Source organism: Tachysurus fulvidraco, chromosome 23 (genome assembly GCF_022655615.1).
Source record: "Tachysurus fulvidraco isolate hzauxx_2018 chromosome 23, HZAU_PFXX_2.0, whole genome shotgun sequence".
Taxonomy (NCBI): Eukaryota; Metazoa; Chordata; class Actinopteri; order Siluriformes; family Bagridae; genus Tachysurus; species Tachysurus fulvidraco.
In genome coordinates this window covers 1,997,536-2,015,083 of record NC_062540.1, presented here as the reverse complement: position 1 = coordinate 2,015,083, position 17,548 = coordinate 1,997,536, and the positions used below count along the sequence as shown (strand labels likewise).

General features: G+C 41.0%; 1 protein-coding gene across 2 annotated transcripts in view; it reads left to right on the top strand.

Moving 5' to 3' along the window:
- Nucleotides 1-17,548, top strand: part of scube3 (signal peptide, CUB domain, EGF-like 3) — an 83,033-nt gene that overhangs the window by 43,522 nt on the left and 21,963 nt on the right. Inside the window, exons 6-9 of one of the 2 annotated variants that reach the window (XM_027166344.2) lie at nt 1,303-1,419; nt 6,984-7,034; nt 12,732-12,848; nt 13,836-13,958. In XM_027166344.2, the coding sequence (XP_027022145.1) occupies nt 1,303-1,419; nt 6,984-7,034; nt 12,732-12,848; nt 13,836-13,958 (408 nt within the window). The remainder of the gene's footprint in view (nt 1-1,302; nt 1,420-6,983; nt 7,035-12,731; nt 12,849-13,835; nt 13,959-17,548) is intronic. The other variant, XM_027166355.2, reaches the window with a different exon arrangement.

The following is a 17,548-nucleotide window of genomic DNA, read 5'->3' as shown; positions in this document are numbered from 1 at the left end:
TTAAAATACGAAGAGATTTAGTGTTTCACAAAACCAAGTAATGCCTTTACACAATGCCACCACACTTCCAGTATATACGTATATTCTTAGAAATGTCACTGACTGCTTTGTTTCAGCTTGGTTACTGAGTTAATTCTGGAAAAAGCAAAGTACTGTAAGTGATCATCTGAAAGTGCAAGGTTGGTGAAAGTGCGAGTATTTACCAGCTTTCGCACAACCAGTTGGGTGTGATTTGCAACACTGTGCAATTTTGGTTTTTTGGTATTTTGCAAAGGACTAGAGGATTCCCAGAAGCTCTATAGCTCCAGTGTATTTCTGTTCCATTCCACTTCTGCACTTCTACTGGTCCATTTTTTTTAAAGATCCCACGTAGGTGGGAGAATAGATTGATTCTCCAAGCACACGTTCCCTGTCCATGAATACATCTGAAATCATCTTTGCTAAGCTTAAACTTATACATGAAGTATTGCGGTGATCTCTGGAGATAGTATGCCTCTGAGCTAGATCTTTTTAGTGCTTGCTATGTCATGGAGTTCATGCTGTCAGTCCTGTCTGGGTCTGCTAGATGGACTAGCTGGAGAACACTAAAGTAGAAGTGTTATTCTACTCCCTGAAAAAGGGCATGAGACGAAAGGTGGAACAGTAAAAAGGCATGTGTAGACAAAGCCGTGTTGTGTAGTGTGTGGAGACGAGACCCTGCTCTCCTTCTGTCATCAGCTGCCTGCTCCGGTCGACATACTTTTCAGTCTCACCTCCGTAGACTGAAAAAATGTTCCATGGAGACTTTTTAATACATTTTTGCCTATTACATGTTGCCCACTAAGAAACATTTGGTTCCTTAAGTAACACATATAATTGTAAGCAGATAGTTTCCTCAAGAAAGTACCCAAGTATTATCCGATATAGTGCGGTTTATGGAATTTGTTTATACTTGTATGTAGAAAAAGGGAAAGATGGGGGCACTTTGACTCTCTAATTTTTTTTTTATTTGTTATGGGATCAAATTTTAAGCTAGTGAATGAGAATTCATTATTGAAAAATCTAATTGCAGGAATCCCGGAAAGCCACATAGGCTCCACACGGAAGCCGCCTGAACTACTTGGCTGCATGTTTAAATTGTATCCTGAATAAAATGTCATTCTTTCTAGAAATGCTTTGCATATTAGCATATTCTGCAGTGTCATGGTACTGCTTGACTAGACTTGCCTACCCGTGGCGCATGTCGGGTATCGTTTACGGTAGATAGTGCTTGCTCTGGTTTGATTTCTCATTTCTTTTTACCCTTATCTGTGGTTCTTTCAGTGACCTGTAACTATGGTAACGGTGGCTGTCAGCACATCTGTGAGGAGACAGATCATGGGCCACGCTGTTCTTGCCACATGAAGTTCGCACTGCACTCTGATGGCAAGACATGTGTAGGTAAGTCATTGCTGTCTTCTCCCTGTGGGTCCACCTTCCCAGGTAAGACCTGGTTCTGTCTCCATCCCTCACTCTTTTTCCTTGTTCTACTCAGACTGGTTTCACCCACTTACAGTACCCACTTAGCCGGTTAGGACCAGGTTTGTTCGATCCCCCACTTTGATCTGGTCAGGTAAACCTGAAATCTTGACTGTATCTGCCCCCTACCTTAACTTGCCCCCTGATCATGCCTGGCCATGTAGGAGACCTGACTTCCAGGTCTTGTTAATGTTTCACCCTTGTGTCTCCTTCCCCTGATTGTACCTGGTCATTAAGACCATTTGGGGTCCAAAACCCACATACTCCCTAACCTCTTACCCTCACCCCTCAGCATAAACTTGCCAGGTCAGATCTAGTTATTCCTCTCCACTTCATACTAGACTCTACCAGTCCAGTTATGTTATGGTTCTGTCTCCCAATCTCCTTTCAGGGGCAGGTGATTATTAGACCTGCCCCTCGTCCTACTTGTACCTGAACAAGTCCAATGCTTAACCTCTGTCTAGCCCAAGATTAAATCTAATGCTATGGTAAGTATGTTGAATGGTATTTATTCGGTGGAACTTATTTTACCAGTCTTCAAGTCTAATGTTCATGTGAAGTGTACAAGTATGGGGATGTAATATCTTAGTGGTTAAGGTGTTGGGCTACCAATCGGAAGGTTGTGAGTTCGATTCCTACGTCCACCAAGCTGTCGCTGCTGGGCCCCTGAGTGAGGCCCTTAACCCTCAATTGCTCAGTTGTATAAAAATGAGATAAAATGTAAGTCACTCTGGATAAGGGCGTCTGCTAAATGCTGTAAATGTAAGTATGCCAATGTGGTCTATTGCTGCTTTTAATTATGATATTAAAAGAAAAATCTGATCCAAAATCAACATTGGCTTATGTGCATGACCCTTTGACTTTTTTTGGGGTTTGGTCTGTGTCTCAGTGTCCTTGGGTACCTGAAGAGCGATGGGGTGTTTTGCAAAGCCATTTTAAGTATTTCACAATGTTCTCATTGTCCTGTTGTAACGCTCCATTTCAATCCATACATTCCAGTTACCATTAGTCTAGTCACAAAAAATAATTTACTGGAATCCAGGGAGCCATAAAATGAAAGCTGACTACACAATCACTTACTCACCCGATTTGACTTAAATGTACATGATAGTATGTTAGACATATGTGCAGAAATTCAGCCAGTGCCTCTGCTTGCTCTAATCTGCTACAGCAGTCACTCAGCATGAGGCTTTTCTACTAGAGCTTGCTTGTTTGATCTGCTTCCTCCTGACTTTTCATTGCCTTTCTCCTTTTTTACTCCTAATGCTGCTAATGTGCAATAATAGGAGCCAAGATTTTAAATACAAAATCACTGCTCTGTAATGGGTTTATAAAACCCAGGGACTTAAACAAGGCTATGGACACTCTGGTAATTTAATCCAAGTTTGCTGTTTATAAAAATACGCCTGCTGTTTTTTTAAAAATCTAGTTTGCTTAACATGCTGCACTGAAAACATTCACTTTCTTCAGTATGGCGAAATTTTTATCCAGTCATCTCTGTAGCCAAATACAGCAGTCCTGTGTACGTCCTAGCCAATATTTGATTGGCACATACAGTATAATCTGAAAGTGAAGGGGGGCACGGTGGCTTAGTGGTTAGCACGTTCACCTCACACCTCCAGGGTCGGGGGTTTGATTCCCGCCTCAGTCTTGTGTGTGGAGTTTGCATGTTCTCCCCGTGCCTCGGGGGTTTCCTCCGGGTACTCGGGGGGGGGAAACCGGAGTACCCGGAGGAAACCCATCGCAGGGTTGGCACTCCGTCCAGGGTGTATCCTGCCTCGATGCCCGATGACGCCTGAGATAGGCACAGGCTCCCCGTGACCTGAGAAGTTCGGATAAGCGGTAGAGAATGAATGAATGAATGAAATAAATATAATCTGAAAGCAGCTAAATTATACTCATACATTTATATGGTATTTTATAGCTGTCCTTGATTGAACAGTAGTTTGGCTGGCCTCTTCCTTTTCCTTTCTCTCAGTTTCTGTAAGGATCAAACCAGACACCCTGCGATTAGCCCCTGGTCTCATACAAGGCCTCAGTCACTCAACCAATGAAACAACGGCGAGGCCAGAAGGGTTGCGCTCAACCTCTGCAGGAATCCTTTAGCTAGAAAAACAAATTTATAAAAGCATAACTTCTTAATGATTCCACTGTGAGCCTTGGAGTGATAGCAAGACAGCGTCTTATGAGGAAAAATCTGTAAAACCTTTCATTGTGTTCTTTAAATGTAGCCTCAATCACTATAAAGATGGCAGACACTAAATCTGTTTTTGCTGGTCAGCTGTTTGTGGGTTTGGAAAGGGCTGGCCAGTATTTCTGTCAGTCAGCTTGTATTTCTGTCATTTTATTCACCAGCCGTTTCAGTCAGTCCATCTATCTGTCCGTGAATCGGTCTCCCGGGACAGTGTTTCCACTATGCGGTCACTAATTTTATTTGTTCGTTATATATCCGAGTTAGTCAGTCAGACGAGCAGTGTTTCTGTTGGCTTAGAAATGTCTTAACTTGATAGAGTTTTGATGAGACCACATCCTAAAACTATCTCAGTTCATAAAATCACTATGAAATTTTGATTACTCTGTGGAACAGAGGCTTTTGTAGCACTTTTCCACCAGACGGTGCGGTATGCCACAGTCCAATTGCTAATCTGTACCCAGATCCAACCGTAACCCTGGTCAAGTAAATGTATCTATTTTGTATGAAACAATGAAGCCCATGGTAGTAGTCTAAGCTCTCTGGGGTCTCTGTGGTGCGGTGACATCATATTCCGTGCAAGGTTAGTGTTACCAACTTGAGGAGTAAGGAAGGAGTCTTAGTATCTAATGAAGGTATTGATTGGTTATCTACTTTATGTATCTTTATGGCAAATATAATGCATATGTTTTTCTTCTTACATTTAGTGGGAATGTTTCCACCCACTTTTACTGAAAGCTGCTACATGTATACTGTACTTTTTAGGGGGGAAAGTCGTTCCTGGGGGTTTCTGAGTGGGGCAAGTGTCTGAAAAGATGCAGTGGCTCTGTTGGTTGCTGTTGTGTGATATAAAGGAGATCTCGAGTGGGTGGGAATTGTGAGAAAATCGGGTAAAAATGAGCACTATTCATATTCAGACTTCAAGGTCATGGATTAATTACCGTAAACATTTTAGATCTAATGCACTTCTTTCATCCTTTATTCTTCTTCAGCCGACTCTCCTTCTGCTGTGTCCTCATCCTCCTATTTTCCAACAGCGGTCAATTATCAGCCTGCCTCTTCCAGCCTCGTAGTTCTTGCAGAACACGGTTTCCAACTGAATCTCGAAGCGGATTCTTAGAAACGAGTATAAAAACATCAGCACATGTCCACACAATCACTCACACCAACAGATTACCATTTAATGCACTAAGACAGAATCGGAAAACAATTACAGCAGCAGGAAAACATTTTCCTTACGTGAGCCCAGACAAATGAGAAATCCTTCAAAACCGTTTTCTCCAAAGTCGAACGCTTCGTTTTGTACGCCGTGTGGTTCCGGAAAAAAGAGAACAAAATTTGGAAACAGTAAACTGTTAGTAAAACTGGTCTTATAGTTAAATTGTCCAGTCTGCAGGTTGAGACAAAACCCTAAATAAAATCAGAGAGAAATGCTCCATGATTTCATGCCAAACCTCTGCTAAATTTCATTCTCAGACGTCTGCATGTAAATCTGCGATGATAGAATCTACGTGAATGTTTGAAAGGCCACAGGACGGTGTTTATTGGTAAATCTACTTGGCTTAGCTAGCTGCTAGCTGCATGTCTGGGTGCCTCCAGGTGTCACATATGCCCCTTTTCCACCGAGGCAGTTCGAGTGCAGGTTCGGAGCCTAATTTATAACCAGTTCTTTCTGTTTCGACCGCCAAAGCACTGGCTCTGAACCAGGAAAAGTGGTTCTTAAGTAGCACCAAAACGTTGCTAGTCTAGACTTAAGAACCGCTTGTGTCAGGAGCTGGGGGCGGGACTACTGTTAGCGCATTTGATAATGTACCTTAAGTATACTAATGTTTAATACACTTTTACTTTACCGCGATATGATACATTATCAGCACACATGATAGTAGGTAGCTACATGCTAAGGCTAACTTTTTTTCTGTGTTAATGATAAAATAACGTTATGTACTTTATCGATTACAACCTCCGTTTTTACAGATTACACGGAGCCGCACGTACACGTTTTATTCGCCATGTTTGGATGCCGATGTAGGTTCGCAAAGCCATGAGCATTAACAGTAAAGCAACATCCGCCATTGTTGTTGTGTTTGTGTTTGCCGCTGCTGCGCTAACGTTGCTGGGACACGTGACACGTATACGGTGACGTCACACTCACCGCTGTGATGCTCTCTAGCCGGTGGAAAGGCAAACCGGTTCTTAGAAGGTTCGCCAGTGGAACCAACTTTGAACCAGAACTAGCGCTAGCTCTGAACCAGCACCCGGTTCTTTCTGGTGGAAAAGAGGCAAAAGTGTTCTTATCACTGAAAGCCAGTACACATGACTCGGCGTGTTAACCACACTCTTCATTTCTGTAAAGCTTCTGCTGGAAATTGTTGTTAGTCAAACTATCAGTTCCTTATATGTTTCCTACATCTCAAAGCAAAATTCTACAATGAAATGTAAAATAATAATCTTTATAATTAATGGGATCATAAACAACCAACAAGATTTATTTTGTAATGAAATGATCTTTTTACTTTAAACATTTCGTCAGGGTCTAGTCTCATTTCAGTTAACCGTTGACAGACCTGTTTATTAGCATTGCTGATAATGAATAAAAGCCACTCATTACCAGTTTATTTATTTATTTATTTATTTATTTTGCTAGAACTCTTGCTAGCCCACATGTTCTGCAACTGGTTAGCCTAGCTAGCTTTTTTTTTCATGATTCATGAAATCATTTTTCATTATCAAAGTGTTGAAGTTTTAACCGATGACTAATTTGCCTTGTGGTGGTTTTCAGCCTGTTGTATTTTTTTGCACTAAGCACACTGTGTGAGGCCTGCTCTTGCTCAGAGGCTTGCTTTAAATGTCGCATGCTAACTGCATGATTGCTCTCGTAAGTGTAGCTCTCACTAACACAAGTCTGACTCGCCGCCGCCTGTAACTCATTTGCTCCCGACTGTGACAAGTGCAACCTCAAGGCCCTTTATTGCTATCATTAGGGTAATGCTGTAATTTCAGGCAGGTTAATCAGGTCAGGGATTCAGATTGTAAACAAGTCAGGTCATTATTGTAAACAGTCTCAATTAAATGAAATAAAATAAAGGTATTGAATTACGGGTCTAAACGAGCGGGTAAGAATTGGAATACGTCAATAGATGTGTTACTGCTTCGGAGAAACCAAAGAGGTTTGGTTAGAGTCCTGGTCACGATAATAAATGTCTCCTCACACTCTGGCATATGGGTGAAGGTTAAAGCACTAAATTCATGTTTTTCTTTACGATCTGTGTGTCTGTGTGTGTGTGTGTATGTGCAGAGGAAAGGAGTAACCAGCACCAGCCACATCAGCCACAGCTGTTACCCAATGGTAAATATCTGTAAATCTGTCTCTTTAGTTCCAATTCTATTTGGCTCTACTCCTATTGGTGATGCTGGAACTCTGACTAACCGAGCGGCAGTGTGCTTATTAACTTAACCTGCACATCCCCAGGTGCACTTTACCGATTTAGAAGACGTCATCATTTCAATTCATGGAGGAAAGAAAATCTTTACGAGTGGCAGTGTGTACTTCAGTCGGTACATTGTCGGGACGGCCCGCTCTGAAGTGAGGTACATGGCAGCGTTGTAGCGTTGTTCTAAATAGCAGCATTGAAAAACATCATTAGATTAGATTGGCTCTTCTAGATGATCGTTATTAAAAGAACCAACCAAGGCTTTTTTTTTTGCCAACCCATTTTTAATGATACCATATTGTGTCTGCTCAAAGCTCAAAAATCTAAAGACTCCAACGAATAGCCAAAGTATGACTGTACACATTAAACTAATGAGTTTAACAGTTATTATGATCTACGGCATGGTCTCCGCACGCGCGCAAGCGACAGTCATGATCACTTCAGAGTGGACCGCAGCTTCTGTCTCGATAGGTTCAAGCCTAACCCTGCATGAGAGCTTCTCTTCTTTCCACCTTTCAAAATATTACTTTGAAAACAAACATGGCTGCCTTCACCCTACAGTACGAGTCACTGCATCGGTGACGTCATGTTCATGTTTTTCTGCCGATCACATTTCCAGCAATGGAAATATATGAGTGATAAGTAATAGACTTCATAGACACAATTGATAGGAAAACTCCACCCTGAATAATTAGCATATTATTATTAACATGTGATCTTCATCAGCTTTAGCTTAGAGAGTGATGCAGCGACAATTTATTCCTTGGCTAACCCTAACCCTAACCCTAACCCTAGTTCGTCTGGATCTCTGACCGCTTTATAACTCACACTGCAGTGGTATTGCACTTGTCAACTCGTACATATCTGATGTAACTAGCCAAGATGAGTTGGGTAGCTGCATTGCATTCTGGGAATTTGAGGCCAACGTTTGCACCAATGTCTTCACATTAATATCAAAGTTGAACGTTACTAAAAAAATGTTTCTACAGTATTATTAAACCAAGGTTATCACCAAAATCCCTAAATGTTTCACTAGAAATATATCAGATGTGTTTCAGGGTGGATTTTTTTCTTGATTAATCTCAGCATATATGTTTGAACGTAATCATTTATGCTGGACTCGACGTTAGCATGTTAGCTCTTCGAGTGCTTGATTGCTTGTTTGCTGGCATGGTTCCTCATATTTCCTCACTCTGACCTTGTCTAACTTCTCAAAGCCTCTGCACAATTCGTCGGCATGTTTCTGTCAACTCGTCCTTTTTCTTTTTCATCGTTCAGAAGACTTTTGTCACTTTTAAAAAGAACGAGTATGTTTGCACAGCAGCCTTTTAACATCACGGCAGGCTTAGCGCAGGCTGCCGGATCGCATCGTGGATCTTTAATCCTTGTGCCAAGGCCTCATATTTACCAAATATCTTTACCCCAGGATGCATGTTCTGGACTTGTTTTGAGAGATTCATTAAGTGTTAGTGCCAACTTTCTGCAACAGTGAGCGAATTCCTGAGGTGGAGACGGGGCTCAGTGGAGAGCTTTGTTCAAACACTCCGACTTTTCCAATTTTAATGGTAATTTAGACAAACACTAAGAGGCTCTGCTTTTATATCGTTTTTGGCACAGCAAACGTGAACTAAATGAGAAGTTGTATGAAGCATTACACCATTTCTTTCTTTCTTGTTTTTTCTACATATTTGTTGCCTTAGACTAGGCAGTTGGTCTTGGCCTTGCTTTAGTTTCAGTCAATAATTACCCAACTTTTTCATGCAGGGTTAGGGTTTAGGGTTAGGGTTTAGGGTTAGGGTTAGGGTTTAGGGTTAGGGGTTAGTGTTAGGGGTTAGTGTTAGGGTTTAGGGTTAGGGTTATTCGAGAAACCGAAGGATCCTGTAGATGGCAAAAAATGGGAAGAATTATGTCATGAGACTCGAATCTTGTTGGATTTCTTTTGCTTATTTTTTTTAATTGTTCAAGGATTCATCACTTTTTTCTTTAGCAATTTCACAAGTTTCATAATTTCTTTTCTTTTTTTTCTTTTTTTTACGAGGACCATGTATTTAATCCTTCTAACGTAGATATTATTTCATCTGTCTAAGATATTTCTATCAAACAAAGTTGGGTTGATTTCCTGCCAAATATAAACAACTAATATCTTTATTTACACGACAACACCGATGACCAGGCGGTAGCATCAGCTCACCTTCCTGTTCATTAACGCAGCCTTTTATTTTAGACTTTTGTCTCTCAGAGATCTCTAATCTAATCTAATCTAATCCTTGCTGACATTTCTAGTGCTCAATCTGTTTATATCTAGATTTATATTCATATAGAGGTGATCATTTAGCTCATTTTATTTGATGTCAATTTAGCGTGACGGTTTTTGGGGTAGGTCTTATGTTAGGATCTTTTTATTCAGTACTGTTTAGTAAACATTAAGGATTACTGGCTGATTAGCAAAAAAGTGTCGAAACGATCGGAAATCCAGTCAAAGTCGTAGTGATATAAACACCCAAGTGGCTTTTTTTCACCAATTACACTGAAGACCGAAAGCAAGAGAGCCGGAGTTAATGGAGGACCGATAGAGGAAGTAAATAAATGACTAAATGTAAACAGACAGAGGTCTCGTTCCTGGTTTATAACAAGGATAAACATGATATCTAATATTTGTTTAAACTTTAGCAGTCCATCTAAGTAGTTTTTTCTGGAATGTTCGTCAGTTTCCTCTAAACCGAAGCCCCACAGAACTCGTCAAGCGTCATTTGGGTTTTTCTCAACTCATAGATGCGGTTATGCAACTGTAAGTCTGATAAAATGTTACACGCTCATCTATGCCAGAGAAATAAAGGACTGTAAATATTTTGGTGCGCTTCGCCCAATTGATTATTAATGTCTGGGGCAGTTACTACATTTTTGAGGTATGTAATAACACCCACTTTCTGTATTCTGCTTAAGCCTGCCAGCTTCTCTCTCTCTCTCTCTCTCTCTCTCTCTCTCTCTCTCTCTCTCTCTCTCTGTGACTCACATTGTTTATCATATTAGAGAAACATTTGCTTTCTCACGTTTGTAAAAAAAAGTTGCTAAATCTGCCGTTTAATGAGCTGAAGAATAAAATCCCAACATTTCCACATGCAGGACAGCCTACTGTAGGACACAAAATATTTAATCTTCAAGATCTTTTAGCACCAAATTTAAATCTGACACTGTGCTTATCACTTATGTTAAGTCCCTGGGCTTGTGGTACTGACTCAGTACCAAAGGTTCTAATCATGCGAGTTCTGCAGCGCAATAAGGAAACAAGGAGTGCAGTGTAATGATAAACATCTCGAGTGTGTGGAAATTCACACGTAAGAAGACCAACCTCTAATCGATTGCCTTTATACAGTCAAGTTAGCTTGTTTTCATCACTGTATGCGTTCAGCACTTAGCAGACACCTTATTGCGGTCTTGAGTTACACTCAAGTCCACTCCTTACCTCCTTCTTACCACTTCACCGTTCGTCCTCCGTCCGTCCTCCGAACATATGCGTGTTTCGTTGGTGTCATCGCATGCGTGTGATCCGTGTCAGGGGATCTGCTCTGCACTTTATAGCCGGTCGACATGCACGCCGGGACGAAAAATCCTTTCCAGAAAAAATCCTTTCACAAACTTCGCTTTGGGTTGCGCAAGCTTTTACACAGAAATGTAAACAAAAAGAACCGATAAACGAGGCCCAATGTGCATAGAGCGATGGAAAAAATAGACACATTGGTTGAAACGACATGTTGTGATGTTAATCCAAAACCATTTTGGAATTAAATGATATCCAAATGAGCAGAATGGAAAAAAGTTTATGATGATTTCGGTCGCATTTATTCCTGTTGTAAAAAAAATTCCTGTCTGTTTTTAGTTTTTGTTCGTTCCGTCGATGATGTGTTATTTGTGTCGAATGCACAACATGTTTCGCCGGATTATTTCTCAACCTGGACAAAGATGATGAACAAACGGAAATATCATGTGGGCTGAAACCCATGGAGGTATTTTTCTGTCGTATTTTCGTGTGTAGTCGGAATTTTAAAAAATACCCACAGGGCTTATTTATGTTCTTTTTTTTATTGCTGAGTAAAATTTTAAAGCTCTTTTTGTAAGTTCAGTGCATCTAACATTCGTGCTGTTGCGTCTTCCGGTTCTTCTGTTTACTCAGAAGTTCCTGTGCTGCGAAAATGTCACTTTTGTTCACAGTATAGAAAGGATACCATTGAAGAGTCATTACATAAGAAGCTGATTCTGGGAAAAGGTTTCCTCCTTTCTCGTCCTCTCTCATCTCCGTTGCGATCGGCTTGGCGCCGATCGTATTGCGGTCGTGTGGTGTCTAGTTTAATATACAAAATTACAGCCAGAGTACCAGCTAATGGAAAGACCAGGAAGAGAAAGAAGGGGTCGTGTTTGGGCCGCATTGATGCATCTGATTTGAAAGCGATGTTCACTTTGCATTATTCATGATAATATTAATGGCAGTGTGTTTTTGCTATAATCCGCATTTTAACTACAGATACGTTTCCAGAGACGGCTTTAGTTTAAACCTCACAAACCGCATTGAGCGTTTATTTAGTCATTTGGATGTAATTATGTAATAATCATAAAAACACAGTGCCTTGGGCAACGTACCGGGATCCGCTGAGGTGTCCGTTCTCTTCAACAGAGGACGTTGATGTTCACACTGATGGTGGTTCTGATTTTCCTGAAACTTATCCATTAGGAGATGTTTAAAATAAATAGATTATTGCAGTTAAAGGGAAATAAATCCACCTCTGGGACAAAAATGACGATCCCGAATAATCCGTCCACATGGTGTTTCTATTATTTCTAATCAGTGAGCGTTACGGCTTACGTCACGGTTAGGATTCGCTTTCAGCTACGTGTTTTAAACTAAGACGCAGGCTTTAATTTAAGGTCCTGCTGGTTTTCAGCTCTCGCTGGATTTGAAGTCGACCTTCTGCTTACGAAAAGCGAACCTTAAAGAAATAATAGTTAAATAATTTATTTATAATAATATATAATATAATAATAATAGTAAATAATTTATTTATTTATTTACTTACTTATTATATCTTCAGCGGCATTCAGGATGTTCGTTATCATGGAAAATAAGTAGATTTGAGCTTTAGTTTCATTCTCTCATTATGGACGATCTTCTCTTTGGCTACGATTTCCACACCGCCGTTAGAGTACCTGGTGATAGTAGTGTGACTGGGATTCTTCTGTACCTAAAGAGAGCGATGCAGCGGCACTTTAGTCCTTTATTCTGTCCAGGTCTCTCACCTTCTCATCCGTACACTTTACTCAAACATGGTTTTACATGGAGCTAACAGAAACGTTCTCGTACTGTAAGTGTAGCTAGCAATAACAGGGTTCTCCTGTTCTGTCAGCATGACAGATACATCATGACAGCATGTCAGCATGACACACAGCATCTCACGCGTATAATGAAATACACCCTCGACCACCGATTTAACGACAGATTCATAAATAAATGCATCTAGTGCTTTTTTTCAGTTAGCATATACTGTAATAATGTCATTACTAGTATTTATAAGGGTTTTTTTTTTGTGACACATCTAACTGTCCTATGCGTGTGTGTTCAGAGACGTGTGCGGTGAATAATGGAGGATGTGACAGCACATGTCACGATGCTCTAACAGGGGTGCGTTGCAGTTGTCCAGTCGGATTCACTCTCCAACCTGACCGCAAGACCTGCAAAGGTAATACATAAACACACACACACACATGCACACACACAGTATGTTCGCATGTCTTTTTTTTCCTTAAATACGGTTTAAGAAAATCAAATGTAATACAATTTGCTCCCAGCCCTGGCAGAACAAGACAGAAGCTCCGCTTCACGCCTGGGGGACAGAAAGAAAGGGACTTATTTTGTCCAGATGATGACAAGCCTTTTTAGAAATGGATGCCTCATTTGGAAAGATGATTCACTCTTAATCAGAGCCATCTTTGCAGATTCAAAGACAATCAGAAGAGGCAGATGATATATATGATATATCTCTTCTTTGCGAGAAGGCTTCATTAATCCAGATAAACCGCAAACCTTCAGGCGCCTGCTGGTATTAAAACCGTCCTGTTCTGAAAGGTTCCAGAACCCTGGCACTGGTGGTCATGTGGCAGATTTAAATCAATGAATATATATATACGCTTGGTGTTCGAAGCAAAAGAGACGATCATGGTATTGCGATCTCATTTTAATCTGAACACGACGTCATTACCTTTTTGGATACTCCATTTTTTGGAAAATTGTAATTCAAGTGGTTAAAGTCGTGGTATCGGTGTTGCCGAGCAACCGGGACACACAGACACTAAAAGTCTTACGATTTAGTAGAAATGTATACAAAGATGTCTTATATACAGACAATGGAAAGGCTTGGTGACCATGGAAACAAGACAATCTTCCAGAATATATTAATATTTTCCTCAGATGTGTTGGTGAACTACTAAGAAACGATTCCATATGACTAGAATTACAGAGTAATGACACCTTCAGTTTATGGATTCTGCATTTTTTTTTTTTTTTTTTACAAAGTACAAATGTACAGCTAATCATGCTCCTTGGGTTAGGGTTAGGGTTAGCTTCCACTGGAGTGTTAACCTATATCTCCACTTCTTTCTAGTATTTTTTTTTCTTTATCACTTTTCTCCTTCACATTTCCGGTGTTTTTTAATCTTTTCCGTTCCAGATATTGATGAGTGCCGCATGAGTAACGGCAGCTGTGATCAGATTTGCCGGAACACGGTGGGAAGCTTCGAGTGTAGCTGCAGGAAGGGCTACAAGCTGCTCACCAATGAGAGGACATGTCAAGGTACGAGCATTCATTCATTCATTCATTCATTCATTCATTCATTCTCTACCGCTTATCCGAACTATTCTCGGGTCACGGGGAGCCTGTGCCTATCTCAGGTGTCATTGGGCATCGAGGCAGGATACACCGTGGACGGAGTGCCAACCCATCGCAGGGCACACACACACACTCATTCACACACACACTCACACACTACGGACAATTTTCCAGAGATGCCAATCAACCTACCATGCATGTCTTTGGACCGGGGAGGAAACCGGAGTACCCGGAGGAAACCCCCGAGGCACGGGGAGAACATGCAAACTCCACACACACAAGGTGGAGGCGGGAATCGAACCCCCAACCCTGGAGGTGTGAGGCGAACGTGCTAACCACTAAGCCGCCATGTCAGCTATGAAGCAATTTTGCACAATTATGTACGAGACAGTAAAGAATCTAAATGATTGTCTTGGATGATTCCTTGAACCAATTGTACTGGTCCAAGGTTCTTCAGTTCCCTTACTCCCATTCCCAATTTTAGTTCCTACCCACAGTTACTGTGTGACGCTAAAATGAAAGAAGAACTTATTAACCGTGGTCTCTGACATCCTTGCGGAGTTGTCCTTGTTATTTGTTAAGGCTAGGTGTCGTTAAGGCTATTCAAAGAATCCCGTGACTTCATATCACACATCAGTAACTTAACCAGAGTTTGTGGCGTAGTCGTACACTCCGTTGCCCCGTTCCTCCTGCCATATATACAAATTGAGGTACTTCAGAAGTGAAAATCTTTCTCTGGCTTGGTGCCATGAGACTGATGGAATAAATGCTCAGTAGGAGAGCAGGAACTCGGGCCACTGAGCAAACAGAGAATCACGCTGGGCCACGCTGAGCCGAGCTGAGCTGCAGGTGTTGGGAATTAGAGCAAGCAATTTTCTCCACCTCCCCCAGCATACACATCTGGAGGCCTCAGGAGAGCAAAAAGCAAATAGAAAGACTTCAGAGTGAGAAGAGCGAATACGCAAAAAGAGAACAGAACAGAGGACATGTCTTGCCTTTCATTTCTGTCCTTTTGTGTGGTCATCAGAAAGCATATTGAGATGATCAAGAACGTCGGTATTCTCATGCTTGGAGTTCCAAGCTGTATTATTTCTGTTTTCTTTTAGCCATTCTCTTTCGTCCTTTCCTTTATTGTTCGATTTCCTTGTTTGCCTTTGCCGGAATGCTAACCGTATTTTGTGGCATAGATTTTTTTTGGATGTTCAGACATCAGGTTTAAAGTCATGTGATAGCATGATGCTATTTTACAGAGTGTAGTTTATCTAAAACCAAGCTGCCAATCACACCAACCACACACTTCTTTAAACGCAACCATCTAACTGCTGTGTGGAATATTCCTTTTAAACCGGAGAGAAAAGCCGCCACAAACGCTTCCTGTTTTCCCTTCCTGTCATCTTGTATATACTTTTGGAACTTGGTGACATTCTGGAAGATTGAAGAGAATTAATTTCACCAGAAGTTGCAGTCTCAGATTGAAAGTCGGCTAACTTTATTTACAGTCATTTGTGACTATGTGTTTATGATCTCCAGAAGTAGTGACTGCAAAACCCCGACATCCTTTTCCCCATATCAGACCTATCATTTAGACCCAGCATCTGTGCTCCACCCAGACTTTGCTCCATGACCTGTGGTTGTTTTCTTTCCCCACTCCCCACCAGGCCATGGGTGAGAGTGTGGGAACATTGTCAGCACTTTAACCAAGCTGCTGGATATTACCTTATTATGCTTATCTGAGACCAACTGTTTTTCTTCAAATGGAACAGGCTATTATTTAGTTTAAAAAGAGGTGTTCCACAGCGGTTACCATCTAATTGTGCCATTATTCCTGAAAAGGTTAAACATAAAATCTCTAAGCCATCGCAGAAAGCAATCTCAGGTAAATAGTGGAATTAATCTTTCCCTGTCATTGGGTGGTAGCTCAAACATACACCTTTTGTATCTTTAGTATATGTCTTATATACAGAGGAATGCATATATTCATAGATATTTACATTTACATTTACAGCATTTGGCAGACGCCCTTATCCAGAGCGACGTACATAAGTGCTTAAATCTCTAACATTGAATACATTAATGCTGGTTCACTAGGTTACATACTTAAGATACCATGAGTTTAAAACATTTGTTCAAAGTTACAATGAAAAAGTGTCAAAGGTTTTTTTTTTAAATGCAAAAGATAAGGAAAGAAGTGCTAGTTGAAGTGTTTTCTGAATAAGTAGGTTTTCAACCGCCGCTTGAAAATAGTCAGTGACTCAGCTGTCCGGACATGATATGAATATATATATATATAATAGTAAGGCAATTACAGTCCAATTTTGCACCTTAAAGGTGGGGTCTCCGATATTTGAGAAATGATTCGGAAAACTGCGTTGGGCCACCAAACAAAAGCTGATCCTATATTAACACGTCCTACTTCTTGCCTTATCGTAAGCCTTTTTTCATTTTCTTTCTTTGTTTAATCCTTCTTGTCAATGTTAAAACCGCTTTCTGCTAATGTCACACATGCGCACTGAACACTCTCTCCGCCCATATTGACAAGAACCGCCCCTTCCTGCTCATTGGCTACACGTTTGTTTTGATTTTTGTTTTGTTTGGTGGCCCTACTCACTTTTCTGAAACGTTTCTCAACTGGTTAAGTCTCTGGGTTGGTGATCAGAGGATCGGGGTTCAAGGCCCAGCACAGCCCTTGAGCAAGGCCCTCAACCCTCCCTGCTACCAGAGGTGCTGTATCATAGCTGCCCCTGAACTCTGACCCAACCTCCTTAGTTGGGGTATGTGAAGAAAAGAATTCCACTGTGCTGTACTGTATATGTCGCGATAATAAATGCTTCTGTGCCCTGTGTTCTATTAAAGATAATGGTACCACCTGAGTGACTTGGAAGGTACAGTTCAGTACTACAGCCACCCTTTTTTTTTTTTTTTAGAAGACCATAAAAGAATCCTTTTTATGTAGAGCCCTTTATAAACAGGATTCCAGCAGGCCTTTTAGGCAATTTTTCTTTAAAAACCGCTAAACTGGTCTCCTGAGTAAGGGACAACCCGAAGAACCTTCAACATTGACAAACATCGAATAAGCAGACTGTAATTCATTCTATGGCGTGGCAGTGGGTAAGTGTTTGGCAAGTGGTCTTAGGACTGGGGGTGTGCAAAGTTTTGTATGCTGTTGTTATCATAGGGAAAGGGTAGCTGTCCTGTCAGGGAAGAACTCTTATCTTTATCTTGTTCTCCAGACAATGCTTCTTAAGTGCACCCTAAGGTGAGAGGTCAAACAAATCTGTTAGTTTAGTGGTTTTTATCCGCAGTGCCACACTGTTAGTGACTTTCCTGCTCTCTTCCCTGATCGTATATCCATAGGTCCATATTTGTTTGTATCAGGTAATAAAAGCTCCCTGAAAGATTATTTGGTTTTCCTTTTGGGGTAACCAAAAAAACTATATAAGTCTAACGGATTAAAGAAAATACCTTGTGGTTTTGCTGTGGGCAGCATATATTACGCTGGTTTGGGTTCACTCTATACAACAATCTCCTCACTGAGCATTTTTATACTATATGAA